General features: G+C 35.5%; 1 protein-coding gene across 2 annotated transcripts in view; it reads left to right on the top strand.

The window, feature by feature from the left end:
* LOC134473842 (uncharacterized) overlaps positions 1–15,951 on the top strand; it is a 256,365-nt gene extending 240,414 nt beyond the window's left edge. The window contains exon 4 of one of the 2 annotated variants that reach the window (XR_010044303.1): positions 8,071–8,150. Coding sequence is in view for 1 of the 2 variants with exons in the window: in XM_063239527.1 (XP_063095597.1) it covers positions 8,071–8,133 (63 nt within the window). In the remaining variant the exon portion in view is untranslated. Of the gene's footprint in view, positions 1–8,070 lie in introns of both variants that reach the window. The other variant, XM_063239527.1, reaches the window with a different exon arrangement.
* Positions 15,952–18,345: the final 2,394 nt, after the last annotated feature.

The following is an 18,345-nucleotide window of genomic DNA, read 5'->3' as shown; positions in this document are numbered from 1 at the left end:
AATGGCCCCACTCCTGGTACCAAATACTGTTTTAGTTATTTTTTACTGGTCACTGAGACAAAATACTTGAAGCCCAAAGTTGGGAAAGGAAAGGTTTATTTCTTACAGTTTTTGGAGGTTTCAGCCCATAATACTCAGTTGACTCCAAGGCAGGGTGGCATGGCGGGGCTGCAGTTCATGGCAGCTGCAAAATAGCAAGGCAGAAACCAGCAAGAGAGCAAGACATGACTTTTTCTTGCCATTACATTATATCCTGGCTTCACCCCTAGGCTGGTGTAGCATTTATTCCCCCAATACAAACAATAAGCAATAAACCAATCATAATATAAACACATGAGGTTTGGGGGCCACCAACATAAACCATGGCAGATGGAAAATTGATAGCTTTCTTTTGTACAAACAATCTTCTCCAAGCTAAGAAGCCAGAACACAGTGAATAGGAAGCAATAAAACAATACTACCACATGCAAGCTTTCAAGACGAAGTGGTATATGAGCTAACTTTTTCAGGATGAGCAAGATTGAGTCAAAAGAATAAGATAGAGAATGCAGGTACAGAAACTAAAATGTGAGAAGATATTAAAATGAGAGAAATCCCTTTAGATTCTGGCAATGTGAATATACAGTCTTTCCTGCTGCAGAATGCCCTCTTTCATCTCATCCTCAGCCTTCTGGAAATTTTAACACTTTCTCCAGGACCTCTTAATCCACTCCCTTAATTCATGTGGCTTTCCACTGGAGTCAAAATGGCTGGCTATCGTTAGCCTAATTGATCCAGCTGCCAGCTGATTAACCTCTCTGTGGTTTAGTTTCCCCATCATAAAACAGTGATAACAGTTTATAAGGTTGTTATAATAATTATTTTAAAAATATATGTGAAGTGACTAGAGTGCAATCTGGCACTTACTACTTTCCCTATTAAAACTTTGATTCTTATTGTTGCTTTAATATCATTATTGTTAAAAAGAATCAATTTGAAATTCTGAATAGAGCTTGTTCTGTATGGTAGTTCCTGGGAGAACATAATCCCAGAGCTGGGCAGTGCTTTTAGGAACCAGGGATGGAGACTAGAGGCTACAGAGTGTGGGTAACAGGTTAATCCAGAAGCTCTCCTGTGGGGTGAGTCAAGACCAGGATCAAGGTGTTCCTGGTACATGGCTTCCTTACTATAAGCCAGAAGAGGAGTGCTCCTCTAGGGCAGAACAAATGAGTCTGGGATGAAAGTTATTAAGCCAAGCAAGAATACATCTACTCTGTACTATAGGACAGTCTTAGAGCTCACTTAGAATAAAACCTCTTTGTGGTCTCTAAATCCATACAGGGAAGAAAATAGAGATGTTGCTTTGTAATCATAGTTGACTGATTTCATATATCACCTATATTTTCACATTTCTTCCATTTACCACTATACATCATACCTGATACAATTGACACCATTCCTGTGTGAACTCCTTTCTGGTACTGCATACATCTCCTAGCACTTTCTTCTTAAAATACTAGTATCATCATTTTAACTTCTGAATAATCAATAACTTTTAATCCTAAGGAACAAATTGTCCACACTTCAGTGTGTCCTTCACAGGTTTCTGCAATCTGGGCTCAAATGTTTCCAGCCTCTTATTGCTTATATATGCTGATTACTTAATTCTACAAGGTAGATTCCTAAAAGCCAACCCCAGAACCTGCCATATACAGCCTCAGAAATCATCTCTGCAACTTCATATTTTCCTACTTTTTCATATCATTTCCATCCTCTAAGATTCCATCTCAAGGCTTTTTTTATCAAAAATATTTATTGCATACTGATTATGTACTAGTTCTCAACTAAGTATTACAACCATCAATGAGATGAATAATATTTTGGTTTTCTTTGTCATCATCTGTACTCCTGTATACATGAGTTCTTTTCTTTTTCCTTTAGAATCACTGAGCAAAATGCAAATGCCAAGAAGTTGCCTTCAACAGTTCATAAATTTGTTCATTAAATTGCTCCTTATGAGAATAATAGCAAGCAGTCCATTCTTTTCATAATGAGTTATTTCATTTTTCTCGAAGTTGAGCACAATCTTAAATTTATCTTAATCAACTTCTCAAGTTAAGGGGCAGCAAGACCTACTTTTCCTCTAGCTTGTTAGAAGTGTTATCAGCAAGCCTCTAATGAGAAATACAATTTAACAAAACACAAAGGCCAGGATGCCTGCACAGTGAGAACTGTGTGGCTCACTTAACCTCCCCAAACTCAGAATAGGATCTTCTAAAGTCATACTCCTGTGTCTTCCATTAGAAGTCAACCAAATGTCTCACACATGGCAATGAGGTCTCCTAGAAAAATTATGAGACAAGTTTTCCAACACATTTAATTTTTGTTCTATCATCCAAGACTATAATGTTACTCCCCACTGTACTTAGCAAATGTTAACTGGCAAATGCAGTAAAAAGGAAAAGCACTTGATGGAAAAAGCATTTCTTGGATAGATATAATGAACAATGTGTCCCAAGATTCATCATTAAACAAAAAGTTAAATCTGAGGGGAAAATTCCAAAAGGCAATAATACAGCACTGTAGCGATAACCAAATTGCTTTCACATTTTCCTTTTCTTATTTCATAACAATTGTTGCATACATATGAGAGATTACATTTTTTATACCAACCTTCTAAACAGCCTAAGAATATTTTAGCATTCAGCCAGAACCACAAGATGAAAAAAAAATCTTTCCTTTTTGATTCTGAATATAACTGAGTAGTTTTTCTATAAAATGGGACGGAAGGATGTCAACTGAAGCAGCTCTACTTCAGGGCCACACATTGAGGTTTCTGTCCAACACTGGAAGGGAAGGATCCTCCTCATGACCACCCAGGGCCATTGCTGCGTCCCAGCACAGAATGCAATTACATTAGGCACGTCACGATTCAAAGAGCCTGGCGTTACTAAGCGAATTGCATTTGTGACCAGAATATTAATGAGTATTATCATTCTTGGCCCCAGATTATCCTCTAGTGTGTCATTTCACAAAAGTTGTCATTAACCATAAAAAAAATCAGTGAAAGTGAGGTTCATTTTCAAAGATAGATTTTTTTCTTCTTATATTTTAGCAAGTTCTATATTCTGTCAGTGTTCACACTGTTGTTCATTGACTCTGTGACAGAACATCCATAAACACATAAAATTATCACAAATGATTGTCTTACATAGGGCTTATTACATAGGGTTAAACATAGTGCTATTCTAGAGTTCCTGTCATGGTAGGATCATGAAAAGATACTCATTTAAAAACACAGACTTAAGAGACTTACCACAGTGTTATTTATACAAAATCTCTGAGCATAAGATCTCAGGAATCTCTATTTTTGAAAACATTTATTACTTACACTATTTTGATGCCCACTATAATATGAATATCACTGTTCTAAATATTTAAAGGAAATTTTTCCTTAGAAACAAATGGATGAGCAGATTGCAATAATTAATACTGGAGTAATAAAACCCAAAATGTGTAAATTTTGTTGTAAAAAAGAGAGGGGAAAAAAGTGCTCTAAAGGATACAACTGCAAGTGTGTTTAGGGGTGTTAAATAGATGACCATATTAATGATTTTGGTTGGATCATTGAACACAACTGTTTGCAGTCTCACTTTGCATGCTTTGATACTGTGACTTGAGCAACTATCTCTAAGATGATAATGTGCAATCTATTAACTGGTGATTTCTTACTATTTTTTTTTTTGTAGTTCTGTATTACTTGTACCCTTACACCGCTTTGTTTTGTTTTGTTTTTTATGTTTTTCCTTTTAAATAAAATTTAAAAAAAAAGAATTCATTTATTCCAACTCCATCTGCTGTCAGTAGACTCACATAGAGGTTTGCCCTGAATGAAAGAAGCTTGGTCTTCTGCAGAGGGGATCAAAAGTGTGTTTGACCTCATTATTGCAAAAAATCACAAGGACATGATGAAATGAAGCTTCATTTAATGATCCTTTAAAGTAAATGTCAGATGTTTTACATACTACTTTAGCTTTGCACCAGTCTAAAATCTAAAGTAACATCTAAGTCTGTTGATGCCAAAAAAGGACAGGATAGGGTAGAAGTAAAATATCAGTGTGGGTGCCTGGAGACTGCAGAAAACCACTCAGATAAATTCAAAGTGACAAGGGTGAGCCTGGCTTTAGCTTTGGTTTCATAGCCAATGCCAACCCTAAGACAGAAGGAGAGTTTATCAAACAAGAGAGGGAGACAGAAGAGAGACATTTCCAAATGCGGTGTTGCAGTTACTTAGAAGTCTTTTTCAATCAATCAACCCAGCAAAAAATCAACCAATCAATATTTTTAAAAACCCTCATTTTCAAGTCTCAACCAATCTTTATTGAAAGAGTGCAGAGAACTACAGTTTAAAAATGCTTAAGCGGGGCCAGGGATATAGCTCAGGGGCACCGAGCCTGCCTGGCAAGCACAAGTGCTGAGTTTGATTGCCAGTACCAATGCCAAATACACATATACACCATATATATACCAAATGTGTGTGTGTGTGTGTGTGTGTGTGTATATATGTATATATAAAGTGCTTCAGTGGTGCTCAAATGTAGCAATGCTTTGAAAATAAAAGCTTATCACACTCCATAGTTACTGAACAGATAATTTTAAAAATATCTTATTATAAATGTCTTTGAAGCATTGACTTTATACATAAAAGGCATATAAATATTTTATGTTTTATGTTTACTTTTAATTTTGAAGTGTTTTTACGACCTTAAATGCTGTAGTTGTCATCTCTGAATATACGACAGATCATTGCTGTTAGTCATAGAACAAGACCATATATATATATATATATATATATATCCTCAGAAAATACATATAGTCTCTATATTAGCATATATGTATATACAGAAAAATATATCTATGGTCATACAGTACATGTTTAGGTATATGCAGATTTTTTAATGTTTAATTTTTTAATATTTGTTTTCATTGGTATATTCTTACAGTACACAGTGTTTACATTTTTTGTTTGGAGTTTGGCTATGTACATACATAGCAAATCTTAATTCCTTTTTTCTTTCCCCTCTTGAGTCCCTCTTATCATTGTTGAGTCTCCCTTCATCTCTTGATTCCCTTGTCACTTGAGAAATACCTTCCCACTTCCCATTATCTTTTATTTTCCTCTTTATTTATACTTTGAGTTTCTCTTCTAAGAGATTTTTAATGTTGAATATTTGATTTATTTCACTTAACATTGTGGTCTCAAGGTGCATCCCCTTTCCTACAAATGACTCAAGTTTGCCTCTCTTTGTGGCTAAAGGTACTACTCCATTGTGTGGAAATACCACATTTTCTTTATCCATTTGCCTGTTGATGGACACATAGACTACTTTCAAGATTTAGCTATTATGAATTGAGCTGTTATAAACATGGGTATGCATGTAGCAATGTAATAGACTAACTCTTTGCGGAGGATATCTAGGAGAAAAACTGGGTCTAATGGAATTTCTAGTTTTAGTTTTATGGTGATTCTCTAACCTGGATTCCATAGTTGTACTATTTTACATTCTAACCAACAATATAAAAGGTTTCTTTTTCTCCAGTAGCTTCACCAACATTTGCTATTACTTGATTTCTCACTGACGACCATTCTTTCTGAGTCAGATACAATGTCAGTGTTATTTTAATTTGCATTTTTCTAATGGCCAATGATGCTGACCATTTCTTCTTGTACTTATTGGCCATTTGTATTCCTTCTTCTGTGAAGTGTCTGTTCATTTCAGTGGCCCTCTTTTTGATTGAGTCTTTTAATTTAATTTTTTAGTTCTTTACAGTTTAGATATTAGTCCTCTTTCTGAGGAAGAGCTGGTAAAAATTTTTACCATCATTTTCACCGTTGGCTATTTCTTTTGCTACACAGAAGCTTTTTAATTTGATATGATCCCTCTGGTTGATTCTTGGTTCTTTTTCCTGTCTACCTGAGGTTCTGTTCAGAAACCCCTTGGCTATGCCTATGACTTCAAGAGTTATATCAGCTTTATGTTCTAGCAGGTTAAGTATTTGTTTTAATATTTAGCTATTTGATCAACTTTAGTTTTAGTTTGGTACATGGTGAAAGATGTGGGCACAGATTCAATGTTCTAAGTACATACAGACTTAAAATTGTGATATTTTTCTGTTGCGTTGACTCTTTTGAATCAGCAAATGTCCTTCTTTATAGAAATCTTTCTTGTTGTTTATGATTAAGTTTGGAAAATTTCAGCTATTGTTTCTTCAAATATTTGTCCTGTTTATTATCTTTTTTCTCCTTCTGACATTTAACAATGAATATATAGATTATTTGATATTTCCCACAGACCTCAGATGTGCTGTTGTATGTGTCAGGGAGGGGAGGGATTACACATATTCATTTTCCTCTTGACTAGTTTCCACTGACTTATGATTCAAATTTACTGATCATTTTCCATTAATTGTGTTATAGTGACTGATGAATTTAGACAATCTTCATTTCTGTTATTGTTTTCATTTCTATCACATTCGTGTTGATTTTTCTTGTTGGTTGGTTGGTTGGTTGGTTTGTTTTTGGTAGTACTTGAGATTGAATACAGGACCTTGGTACTGAAATACGTCCCCAGGTTTTGTTTTGTTGTTTTTGTTTTGAACTTGCAGTATGGTTTTAGTAAGCTACTACATTGCCCAGGGTGGGCTTTAATTTGTAATCCTCTTTCTCAGCTTACAAGAGTGCTGGGATTACAGGCATTCCCTGACATGATTATCTTCCATGTTGATTTTTTATTTCTATTGGCCAAAATCACCAATGTGCTTTTATGTATTATACAACATTTTTACTGATCCTTTACCATATTAATTGTAGTTATTTTAAATTCTCTGTAAAATAATTCTAACCTCTCTAGCATAGCTACATCTGATTCTACTGATTGATTTGTCTCTTGGGCGTGTGTGTGTGTATGTGTGTGTGTGTGTGTGTGTGTGTGTGTGTGTGTGTGTGTGTTTCAATATGATCCCATTTTTTTTCTTAAAGCTAGATATCTTGTGTGAAACTATAGTCACCAAGGTAAATCAGTTTTACTTGGATACATCTTTTTTTCTGCTAGACCCTTTGTATGGAGTTATATTAATCAAGAAACTGGATTGGGTTTGAGGGTGTGTCAATGTCTGTTTAGGTCTTCTCTTCACTCTGTACCACAGAGTCTGCTTATTTCTGCTTCTGGGTAGTGGTTCACAGACGCCTTCTCTCAATGTTGTTAGCATAATGGAAGCTTTGGAACAGGGATAAAACTTGATGGATTTATGATTAAATTTCAGCCTAATATAGGCTCTGAGTTTGGGGAATATGGTCATTAAAATGTGCTATACATTCTGTAGTTGGGGTGCTAGCGCCAGCATATAATCTTACTCTTTCCCTTTGGATAAATGATGTATTTTCTGCCTTTTGCAAAACAATTTTACTTTTACCTTAATGGTGAAAAAAAATTATCTTTCATCCTCCTCCTCTCCCAAATATAGAGCCAAATTTCTTTCTTTGTTCTATAGGGGAGGTAAAGAAAAGACACTATGTAAGAGTTTTGTGCCCTTTCTACAGTGGTACCTTTCTCCCAAGCCTATCCCACAAGGGCAGCATTCTCAAGATTCTCTGGATATGTTGCTTTGTTTGTAGACAGAAGGCTTTCAAATGAGTATGTGACCCTCTCCAGTTTCCCAATATCTGAAGCTCCAAGGGGTCTCCAACAGTTTCCTCAGTGCACAACTGGCCTTCACCAGTGTATCAACTACTCTGGCTAAATTCTTATGATGGTAGCAATTGATTGTAGTCAGGGGTTGTACACAGAGAACAACTAGGTTCAGGACATGGAGTTTATAAATTTTTATAATGGTCAACGGGAGTTAACACAGGAAAATGTAGGAAATCTATCCGCAACACCAAAGACATAGATTATTTAGTCAAGGCCTAAACCCTTCAGCACATGTCCCACATGAGTCCAGATAAAACCCAGAGCTCAGGACAACGCCTCCCACAAGTCCAATTGGAGGTCCAGAGCCCACAAGAAGGACTCACGCCAGTCTCTTTTACAGATCCGTGCCTGGAAGACCCAAGGGTCAGCGGTGGAAGCCAGAAAGTCTATGCCAGCAGGATGAAGGAGCTGTGCTAGTGGGATGAAGGTTCTACACTGGAGCTGAGAAGTCACACTCACAACAAAGACCAGGGCTGTCCTGAAAGACACCACAGCTGTCCTCAGCGACATGGAGGCCCCAAGCTCCTCTGACGACAAGCACAATCGGGTACATGCCAGGAAGCAGCATGATGAGTTCATCCGGAAGACCAAGCAGCGCGTCTTCCCCTCGGGAGCCAGGAAGCAATGCTTGATGTGAGGACCAAAGCTTCTCCAGGAGAACCAACAGCTCAGACAGCAACTCATAGGAGAACCCACAATGCTTCCTTAACGCCTCAACCCTCAACACCTCCCTTCTTCTCCACCTATTTATCCTGGCAATTTTCCTCAGGTGGAGCATCTTCACTCAATGCCATGCTGATGTAATCCAGCTGGCGTTAAGTTGACCACCAGCTCTTAACCTGTAACACCATCTATTTAAGTAAGCAGGCTCCTGAGTCCTATCTCCCCAGATTTCAGAAGAATTATTGACTCCACAGTGTCTGCATGCTGATACTTTCAAATCAAGTTGCTACTTTGCAAATTACAGGGTTTTTTTTCATTTATTTTGAATATGGAACTAACAGATTGTATCTCTTTATGTCCCTGAGATTGTCATTTCTCTTTTGATGTTTCTGTGATTTAAAATTTAAATTTAAATTTAAAATACTTCAACCTTAAGCAGTATACAATTAGATTTTTATAGTTTTTAATCTATTCTAATAATCTTCACTATTCATGTAAAGTACTAATTCATTCATAGTTTAATGTAATTATCAAGATAACTGATTTTTGAGCCTGAGGAGCAAACCACAGGGGCCAGCAGGAAGGAGAGACAACAGCCTAGTGGAGGGAGTCCGCTCAGCCCCGCCTGCCACCTCTCTAGCCGGAGAAGTGCACCACAGCTGCCAGCCGGAAGGAGGGAGCTGGGCCAAGCTGCTGGAACCTGCTCCCGCCTTGTCTGCCACCTTCTTTTGACCTGGAGAGCACCAGCACTACTGCCACTGCCTGTTGAAAGGAGCAGTCCTGCTGAGGAGGTTTGAGGCCTACCTAGGCCATACGGGGACCCTCTATCACCCCGGGGATCCAAGGAGCCATCCAAGGAGCTGGATGACTACACAACATCCAACCCCTGGGAGAGTATGAGATCCTGGCTTTGGTGGGTTGGGGGTCCGCTGGGCTTGCAGCCACACTAGATTGGACTTAGCAGGATTTGGGATTGCCTGGACCACACCAGGTGGCCTTCTTTCCCTCAGGGAAGCTTTGCTACCAGAGGGGGAAACTGTGCAGCTTGAGGAGGCTTTAGGTCTACCTGAGAGGAGCCTGGCAACTCTTTTTTAATCCAGGGGCTCCACTGCCCAAAGAGGGAGCTATACTACCAGAGGAGTCCCAGGAGCCCAGGTCATAAGAGACAATCTCCAACACACCCAGGGAAACTCTGGAACAACACTTGAAACACAGAAATATAGGAAAATGACAAAATGAAAGACCAAAATTCAATCTCAACCATCCAGCCCATCCCAAGAAAGCCTAGGAGCCAGGTACATAGAAGAAAATACATGCCATATACCTGAAATAATAGTAACTGAAATAAAAAAGCAACTCCAGGAAGCTTTAAAGGAATTCAAACTAGAAATAATCTCTCAGGTAAAAGAAGAAATAATAAAAGAAATGAAGGAGATGCTGAACATATCTAAAGAAGACACAGTTAAAAAATTGGAGGAACTAAACAAAAAGAAAGAATCCCTGGATGAACAATACAAGAAACAAACAGAATGTATAAAGCAGATTCAAAGAGATATACAGGAAATCAAAAATTCCATTGAAAGTTGTAAAACCGCTTCAATGAATGCGAAGATAGAATTTAGGACCTTGAAGACAAGATTGCAGCCAGTGAACAGGAAAGGAAAGATCTTTTAAAAATAACAAGAAATCAGGAAATAACAATTCAACACCTGCAAGATGATGCAAAGAGAAACAACATAAGGTTTATAAGGATAAATGAAAAAAGGAGACAACATAAAGGATGTCAAGAGGATATTTAGAGAAGTAATAGATGAAAATTTCCCAAACATGAAATTGGAAACTGATATCAGGATCAATGAAGCATACAAAATAGCCATAGCCAAAATAAAACTACCCACAGACACATAATAATCACCATCTGAGAAATCAAACAAAAGAATAGAATATTAAAAGCTGTCAGAGAGAAAAGACAGATCACCTATAAAAGAAAACCTATCAGAATCACAGCAGACTTCTCAACACAAACAATAAAGGCAAGAAGAGCATGAAGTGAAGTATTTCAGATCCTAAAGGAAAATGATTTCCAACCTAGACTGATGTACCCTGCAAAACTGTCCTTCAAAATCAATGGAGAAATAAGATACTTCCATGACAAAGAACAGCTGAAGAAATTCATGATCACCAAGCCAATCCTGCAAAGAATACTGAAAGACAGTTTAGATACACTTAGGAAAAAACAACTAAACAAAGCAGACAATTAAGCAGAAGAGAAAGATAAAGATGCAACAGCAAAAATATAACATGTCAGCAATAAACCAATGTATAACATTTATAACCATTAATGTAAATGGTCTCAATGCGCCAATTAAAAGAAATAGACTGGCAGAATGGATCAAGAAACAAAATCCAACCATATGCTGTCTACAAGAAACCATCTAACCCAAAAGGATACTCACAGACTGAAAAGTCAAAGGATGGAAAACATGCAACATGAATCCAAAAAAAAGAAGCAGGGGTAGCTATTCTGTTTGCAGACAATGTGAACTTCAAACCAATAATGATCAGACGAGATAAAGAAGGTCACTACATACTGGTTAAGGGAAAACTTCAAGAGGAAGAGATAACTACCTTAAATATATATGCACCAAATTCCAGAGCATCCAGTTATATAAAACAAGTAATATCAGAAATGAAAAACAAAATTAGCAGTAATGCAATTATAACAGGCTATTTTAACACACTATTGACACCAATGGACAGATCAACCAGACAGAAAATCAGCAAAGAAATAAAAGAACTGAATCACACCTGTGAACAAATGGAATTGATAGACATATACAGAGTATTCCGCCCAACAACAACAGAATACACATTCTTCTCAGCAGTACATGGGTCATTCCCTAAAATAGGACATATAGTAACTCACAGAACATATTTAAATAAATGCAAAAGAGTTGAAATTATCCTTTGCATGTTTTCGGATCATAGTGCTATGAAATTAGAAATTAATGATAAAAGATACTGCAAAAATCCCACAAACACATAGAAACTGAAACACTCTTGAGTAATCAGTGGGTCACAGAGGAAATTAAAGAAGAAATTAAACAATACCTACAAACAAATGAAAAAACAAATACAACTTACCAGAATCTGTGAGATGCAATGAGAGCTGTCCTCAGAGGAAAATTTATTGCACTGAGTTCCCACTGAGTTCTGTTCAGGAAAACAGAACAAATACAAATAAATAACGTGATGTTACACCTCAAACATCTAGAAAAAGAAGAGCAAGTCAAGCCTAAAGCCAAAAGAAGAGAGGAAATAATAAAAATCAGAGCAGAAATCAATGCAATAGAGACTAAGAAAACAATCCAAAAAAATCAATAAATCAAAGAGTTGGTTTTTTGAAAGAATAAATAAAATTGATAAGCCCCTACCCAGCCTCATTTAAAAAGGGGAAGAAAAAGCTCAAATTCATGCAGTAAGGCATGAAAAAGGTGAAATCACTACAGACCCAATAGAAATACAGAAGATCATCAACACCTATTTCAAAAACCTCTACTCTCAAAGGTTTGATAACACAGAAGAAATAGAAAGATTTCTAGAAGCATATGAAGTACCAAAGCTAGATCAAGAAGATGTAAAACTGCTGAAAAACGCAATTTCTATTAATGAAATCGAAAATGTAATTAAGTCCATACCTACAAAGAAGAGCCCAGGCCCAGACGGATTCACTGCAGAATTCTACAAGAAATACAAAGAAGACCTAATGCCGACACTCAAACTCTTCAATGAAATTGAAAGAAAAGCAATCCTTCCCAAGTCATTCCTGGAAGCAAATATTACTCTATTACCAAAACCTGAGAAAGACCCAACTGAAAAAGAGAACTATAGACCAATCTCCCTAATGAATACAGAAACAAAAATCCTCAATAAAATATTGGCAAATAGGATGCAGCAAATCATCAAGAAGATTATACACCATGACCAAGTGGGATTCATCCTAGGTATGCAGGGATGATTCAACATAGGTAAATCAATAAATGTAATCCACATATCAATAGAGTCAAAAATAAGAATCACATGATCATCTCTATAGATGCAGCAAAAGCTTTTGACAAGGTACAACATTCATTTATGATAAGAACCTTGCAGAAAATTGGAATAGATGGTCTTTACCTCAACATAATAAAGGCCATCTATTACACACCAACAGCCAGTATGATACTAAATGGCCAAAAATTGAAGGCCTTTACTTTAAAATCAGGCACAAGACAAGATGTCCCCTGTCACTGCTCCTATTTAATATGGTACTGGAAATACTAGCCAGAGCAATTAGACAAGAGAGAGAAATAAAAGGTATAAAGATAGGAAAAGAAGAAGTTAAATTACCACTATTTATAGATGATATGATACTCTACATAGATGACCCCCAAAACTCCATTGAAAGACTCCTAGATATAATAAATAAATTCAGCAATGTGGCTGGATACAAAATCAATACTCAAAAATCAATAGCATTCCTATACACTAACAAAAAATCACAGAGAGAGAAATAAGAGAAGTCACACCCTTCACACTAGCAACCAAAAAAATTAAATATTTAGGAATTATTCTCACAAAAGAAGCAAAAGACCTATACAGGGAAAATTATTATACACTGAAAAATGAAATTGAAGATGATCTCAGAAAATGGAAAGACATCCCTTGCTCATGGATAGGAAGAATAAATATTGTGAAAATGGCCATTCTCCCAAAACTGTTATACAGATTCAATGCAATCCCGATAAAAATACCATCAACATACCTCATAGATCTCGAGAAATCACTCCTAAAATTCATCTGGAACCAGAAGAGACCTAGAATACCAAAGACAGTTCTAAGCAGCAAAGGCAAGGCAGGAGACATCACAATCCCTGACTTGAAGTTATACTACAAAGCATCTGTATTTAAATCGACATGGTACTGGAATCAAAACAGAGCCAAAGATCAGTGGAATAGATTAGAAGATACAACCACAACTACAAACACACTCAACCACCTTATCTTTGATAAAGGGGCCAAACATGTTCACTGGAAGAATGACAGTCTCTTTAATAAATGATGTTGGAAAACTGGCTCTCCATATGCCGAAAACTAAAACTAGACCCATGCCTATCACCATATACTAAAATAAAATCTAAATGGATCAAAGATCTAAATATTAAAACAGAAACACTAAATCTATTGGAAGACAAATTGGGTAAAAACCTTGAAGACATAGGGGTAGGTAGAGAATTCATGCACAAGACTCAAACCGCATGGGAAATACTCCCCAGAGTCAATAACTGGGAGCACATCTTATTAAAAAGTTTCTGCACATCAAAAGAAATAGTGCAGAGAAGAGAAAACCCACAAACTGGAAAAAATCTTAGTGAACTGCCCCTCAGACAAAGGACTTCTGTCTAAAAAATCAGACCCCCAAAATTCAAAGACCCAATCCAAAAATAGGCATCTGAGATGAATAAACAATTTTCAGATGAAGAAATACAAATGGCAAATAAATATATGAAAATGTTCATCATTAGTCATTAGAGAAATGCAAATAAAAACCACACTGAGATTTCATCTCACTCCTGAAAGAATGGCCAGGATCAAGAAAACCACCAACAACAAATGCTGGAGAGGCTGTGGGGAAAAAGGAACTCTCCTACACTGTTAGTGGGCGTGTAGACTAGTGCAACCATTGTGGAGGTCAGTCTGGAGATTTCTCAGAAAGATGGGATTGGAAGTCCCTTTTGACCCAGCTATTCCACTTCTAGGCATATTCCCAGAAGAGCTGAAAGCATCATACCACAGTGATATATGTGCACCCATATATCAGCACAATTTGTAATAGCCAGATCTTGGAAACAACCCAAGTATCCATCAACTGAGGAATGGATTAAAAAGTTGTGGTATTTTTATACAATGGAGTACTACTCAGCCATAAAGAATGATCACATTGAGACATTTATAAATAAATGGATGCAGCTTGAGATCGTACTCATAAGTGAAATAAATCAAACTCACATCTATAAATAACAAATTGTTTCCCTAGTGTAAGTAATGATAAGAATACATAAAAGTACGTGGTAATCATGATCCCCAGTCACACTGGTTTGAAGCCATATGTTTTCATTCATTAATTGGAATGGTTTTAATCTGGGTTGCTTTATATTATTGTCTGCGATACTACGAATAGCTATTTTGAAGAAAATAAGAGTGTAATGGCTAGTGCTGATTTAATATTATCCTGTTTTGAAGCCCCATCAAGTTGTTGTTCATCTGTTTCCATTAGTTTTAACATGTTGTATCTTATTATATTTTAATGTATCCAATAGTATAAGCAAAGTTTCTTATAGACAAAGAGATAACATAGAAATCAATGTTAGGTTTCTGTTAGCTGATTCTAAATACCCTGCAATACTTACATTGTCTTGAATGGTTTCACACTGTCTTGATAAGTTTGATGCTATAGTATACTAAGTTAGACTCAAATATTTCAAGGAAAAAGACACTATGGTAACTACTATTAATGTCAGGCTATCTGGTGGTGAAACACAATGATGCTTACATTGTTCGGTTCTGACCTGGGTTGTTCTATTGATATGCTCTTTTTTTAAAATCTCAATCCCCCCCCCTTTTTTTTCTTTTTTTAAAAATTGAAAACTAAATTAAAAATAGTGGGATATATTATAGTAACTTTTTTGTTTTGCTATTAACCTGATTTGAACCCTTGTATTGTTCTCTACATCTTGTTCTGACTGATTTTATTATATTCTGTTTTGTTTAATAGTGTCAAATTTGAGGGTATAGACAACCACTTAGAAGGCAACCAGATACTCTATGACACCCATTATGGTTTGACTATTATCTTCTTTGGAAGTCCTGTAAGGTCTCCAATGTGGGTTTTATTGGTCTTGTTCTGTACTGCTTTGTTCAATTCTTTTATACCAGCTGATATAGGCACCTCTTTGTAGGATAACAAGAGGCATAATGGTAACCATTGTTGATCACCTAGTAATCTCTTTTTGCATTATATACTATGTCCATCTTCCTGTTCTGACTCTGTTTTGCTTTGTCACATTGGGGTTTTTGTTGTTGTTGTTGTTCTGTTTTGTTTGTCTTGTTTCTTGTTTTATATTTTTTTTCCTCTTCAAAGAAAAAGATATAAGAACTGTGGGAGTGATGGAACCCAAAATGTGTGATTGTTAGCATAAAAAAAGGAGGAAAGAAAGTGATCTAAAGGATATAACTGCAAGTGTATTTAAGGGTGTAGGATAGAAAACCATATTACTGAGTTTTTGTTGGGTCATTGAACAGAACTGTCTGCAGTTTCACTGTATGAATGTCCACTTTGTATGCTTTAATTTTGTAACCTGGACAACTGTTTCTGAGATGACAATATGTAATCTATTTACTAGTGAATTCTTACTGTATATTTTTTCTCTTGAAATTCTATATTACTTGTAGCCTTTTACTGTCTTGCTTTGTTTTGTTTTGTTTTTCTCTTTAAATAAAAAAAGATAACTGATTTTTATATGGCTATAACTTTTCTGTTTGTTTCTGTTCCTTAAAAGTTTTATATCACATTTTTCTTTTTCCATCCTTCCTCTAGATAAATCATTTTTCATTATTTCTGTTTTCTTTTAATTAGTACATATATTCTAAAAGTTGCATTTTTATTCCTTTAATGATTACCTTAAGAGTTATACTACATGTATTTCTTGACTTATTGTAGTCAACTTACTCCATTAGTACTTTAGAAAAATTTTATCTTTTTATTTACATTATATATTTTATTATTATTCTCAAGCATTTTTTTATTTTTTTATTTTTTTATTTTAATCTCAATCCCCCCCTTTTTTTTCTTTTTTTAAAAATTGAAAACTAAATTAAAAATAGTGGGATATATTATAGTAACTTTTTTGTTTTGCTATTAACCTGATTTGAACCCCTGTATTGTTCTCCACATCTTGTTCTGACTGATTTTATTATATTCTGTTTTGTTTAATAGTGTCAAATTTGACACTATTAAATTTTAAACAACATAACAATTTTAAACAACATAAACATAATTATTTTATTGTAGTGAATATATGTTTATTCTTTGCTATTCTCAACTTTTCCTTATATTTCTGTTTTTAATCTGTGTTCATTTTCCTTCTGTTAGAAGGTTATTTTTAATATATTTTTAAAATACATAGCAACAATGATTCCACTCAGTTCTAGATGAGTCTCTTCTCTCTGGAATTTTACTCTAAGTAGTAAGTAAGTTTTCCATATTTCTGTGATATTTTTAAAATAGGATGTTTATTAATTTTCTAACTTTTTCTAGATGTTGTCTGCAGAAAAATTACTTATAGCATTTTCTGCCATGGTCCACCATCAACTACTACATCCTGTTGGAAATGGAAGATGTTTTCAGATACTTTGGGACATAACTGTGAGTGACCCTACAGCAAAGTTGAGGCAAGTGACAATCTCCATAGGATTCACCTTCATTGGTGCATTTATTTCCTTATCATTTGCAAACAATTTTTCATGAAATTGCTTAAGTACATTTGCCTAATATCTAACTGAGCCTAATTTTTATGGTCATGCTAATCGGTGAGTATGAAAACACTTGAGGGCCACTTGAAAAGCACAGTGATTATCTTTGAAATGTCCATATCAATACTGACAGGTAACTTGATTTTGGTTTCATTTGTTTACGCACAAAGTAGGGATTGACCCCAGAGCCTCATGTATCCAAAACAGGTACCAGTCACTGAGCCACGTCTCTCGCCCTCTACTTTGTATTTTCCTTGTCCTAATGTTGTCCTTTAAAAAGCAGAAGCTTTAAATTTCAATAAAGTATAATTTATCTATCATGCTTATAGCTCATATTTTAACATGTACTGTTTATGACACTTTAATGTAAACATTTTTCTCTAATATTTTGTTCCAGAAGTCTCATAGTTTTAGCTACTATATTTAATTCTATGGCTCGTTTTTATATAATTTTTGTACTTAGTGTAAATTACGATTCAATGTTCATATAATTTTTAGCACAGATATTCAATTGCTCTTGTAGCATTTATGGAAAATACTCTCCTCTGCTCCGTAGTCTGAGCATCATTTTGAATATCCTATGGATTTCTTTCTGGGCTCTATTCTGCTCTGGTGATTACTCATGCCAATATCACATTATATTAATGCTTAATATTTTAAGTGAAGGCTAACATGATAATAAATTAATATGCACTTCACATACTTGGAAATTAATTATTTATTGATTTACAAAGGCTTATGACTTAAATGATTAAAGTAGTATTTTTAAAGTTGTTAATTTTAACATTCTAAGAACCCATAACAACCGCTAATGAAACAGAAGGAGCCCTTCAGGATCAGCATACAATTCTGCAATGATATAGTAATCTAGAAACCTCTGAAGAAATTTACTGAATTGAGAAGATTGGAAAAATCCTGGAAGATTTACCAGAGTTTGCTATGTTAGTTTTATGGCAGACTTTTGAGGAAATCTTTTAAAACTCCCATCTCCAAATATATAGAGTGTTTTGAAACTGGGCTGGGTTTGCAAATCATTTACCAAAGCGATGCTCAAGATGTAAATAACCAAAAGTTTAATATTTTGGGAAAGATAAGTATGCCATACAGAGGTGAGAGCTACAACGTAAGCTATTACAGAATAAGCTAAATGTCAGAAAACGTCATTACTATTTTTAATAACTATTAAAATGTACTGAATGGGCTATGTGTCCGTTAATCTTGATCATCCACTTGACTGGACTGAGAGACCCCTGGAGGTTATTAAAGAACATCACTGGACGTGTCTGAGAAGGCATTGCCGAAGAAGACTGGCATGAGGGACATCAAAACAAGGGGGAAATACACTTTGAGTGTGGGTAGCAGCATCCAAAATGGTGGAAGC

Source organism: Cavia porcellus, unplaced genomic scaffold (genome assembly GCF_034190915.1).
Source record: "Cavia porcellus strain 051 isolate PalLab524CR breed Dunkin Hartley unplaced genomic scaffold, mCavPor4.1 scaffold_28, whole genome shotgun sequence".
In the NCBI taxonomy this organism is placed as follows: Eukaryota; Metazoa; Chordata; class Mammalia; order Rodentia; family Caviidae; genus Cavia; species Cavia porcellus.
The sequence above is the reverse complement of the archived record's forward strand: the minus strand, read 5'-3'. Positions and strand labels throughout refer to the sequence as shown.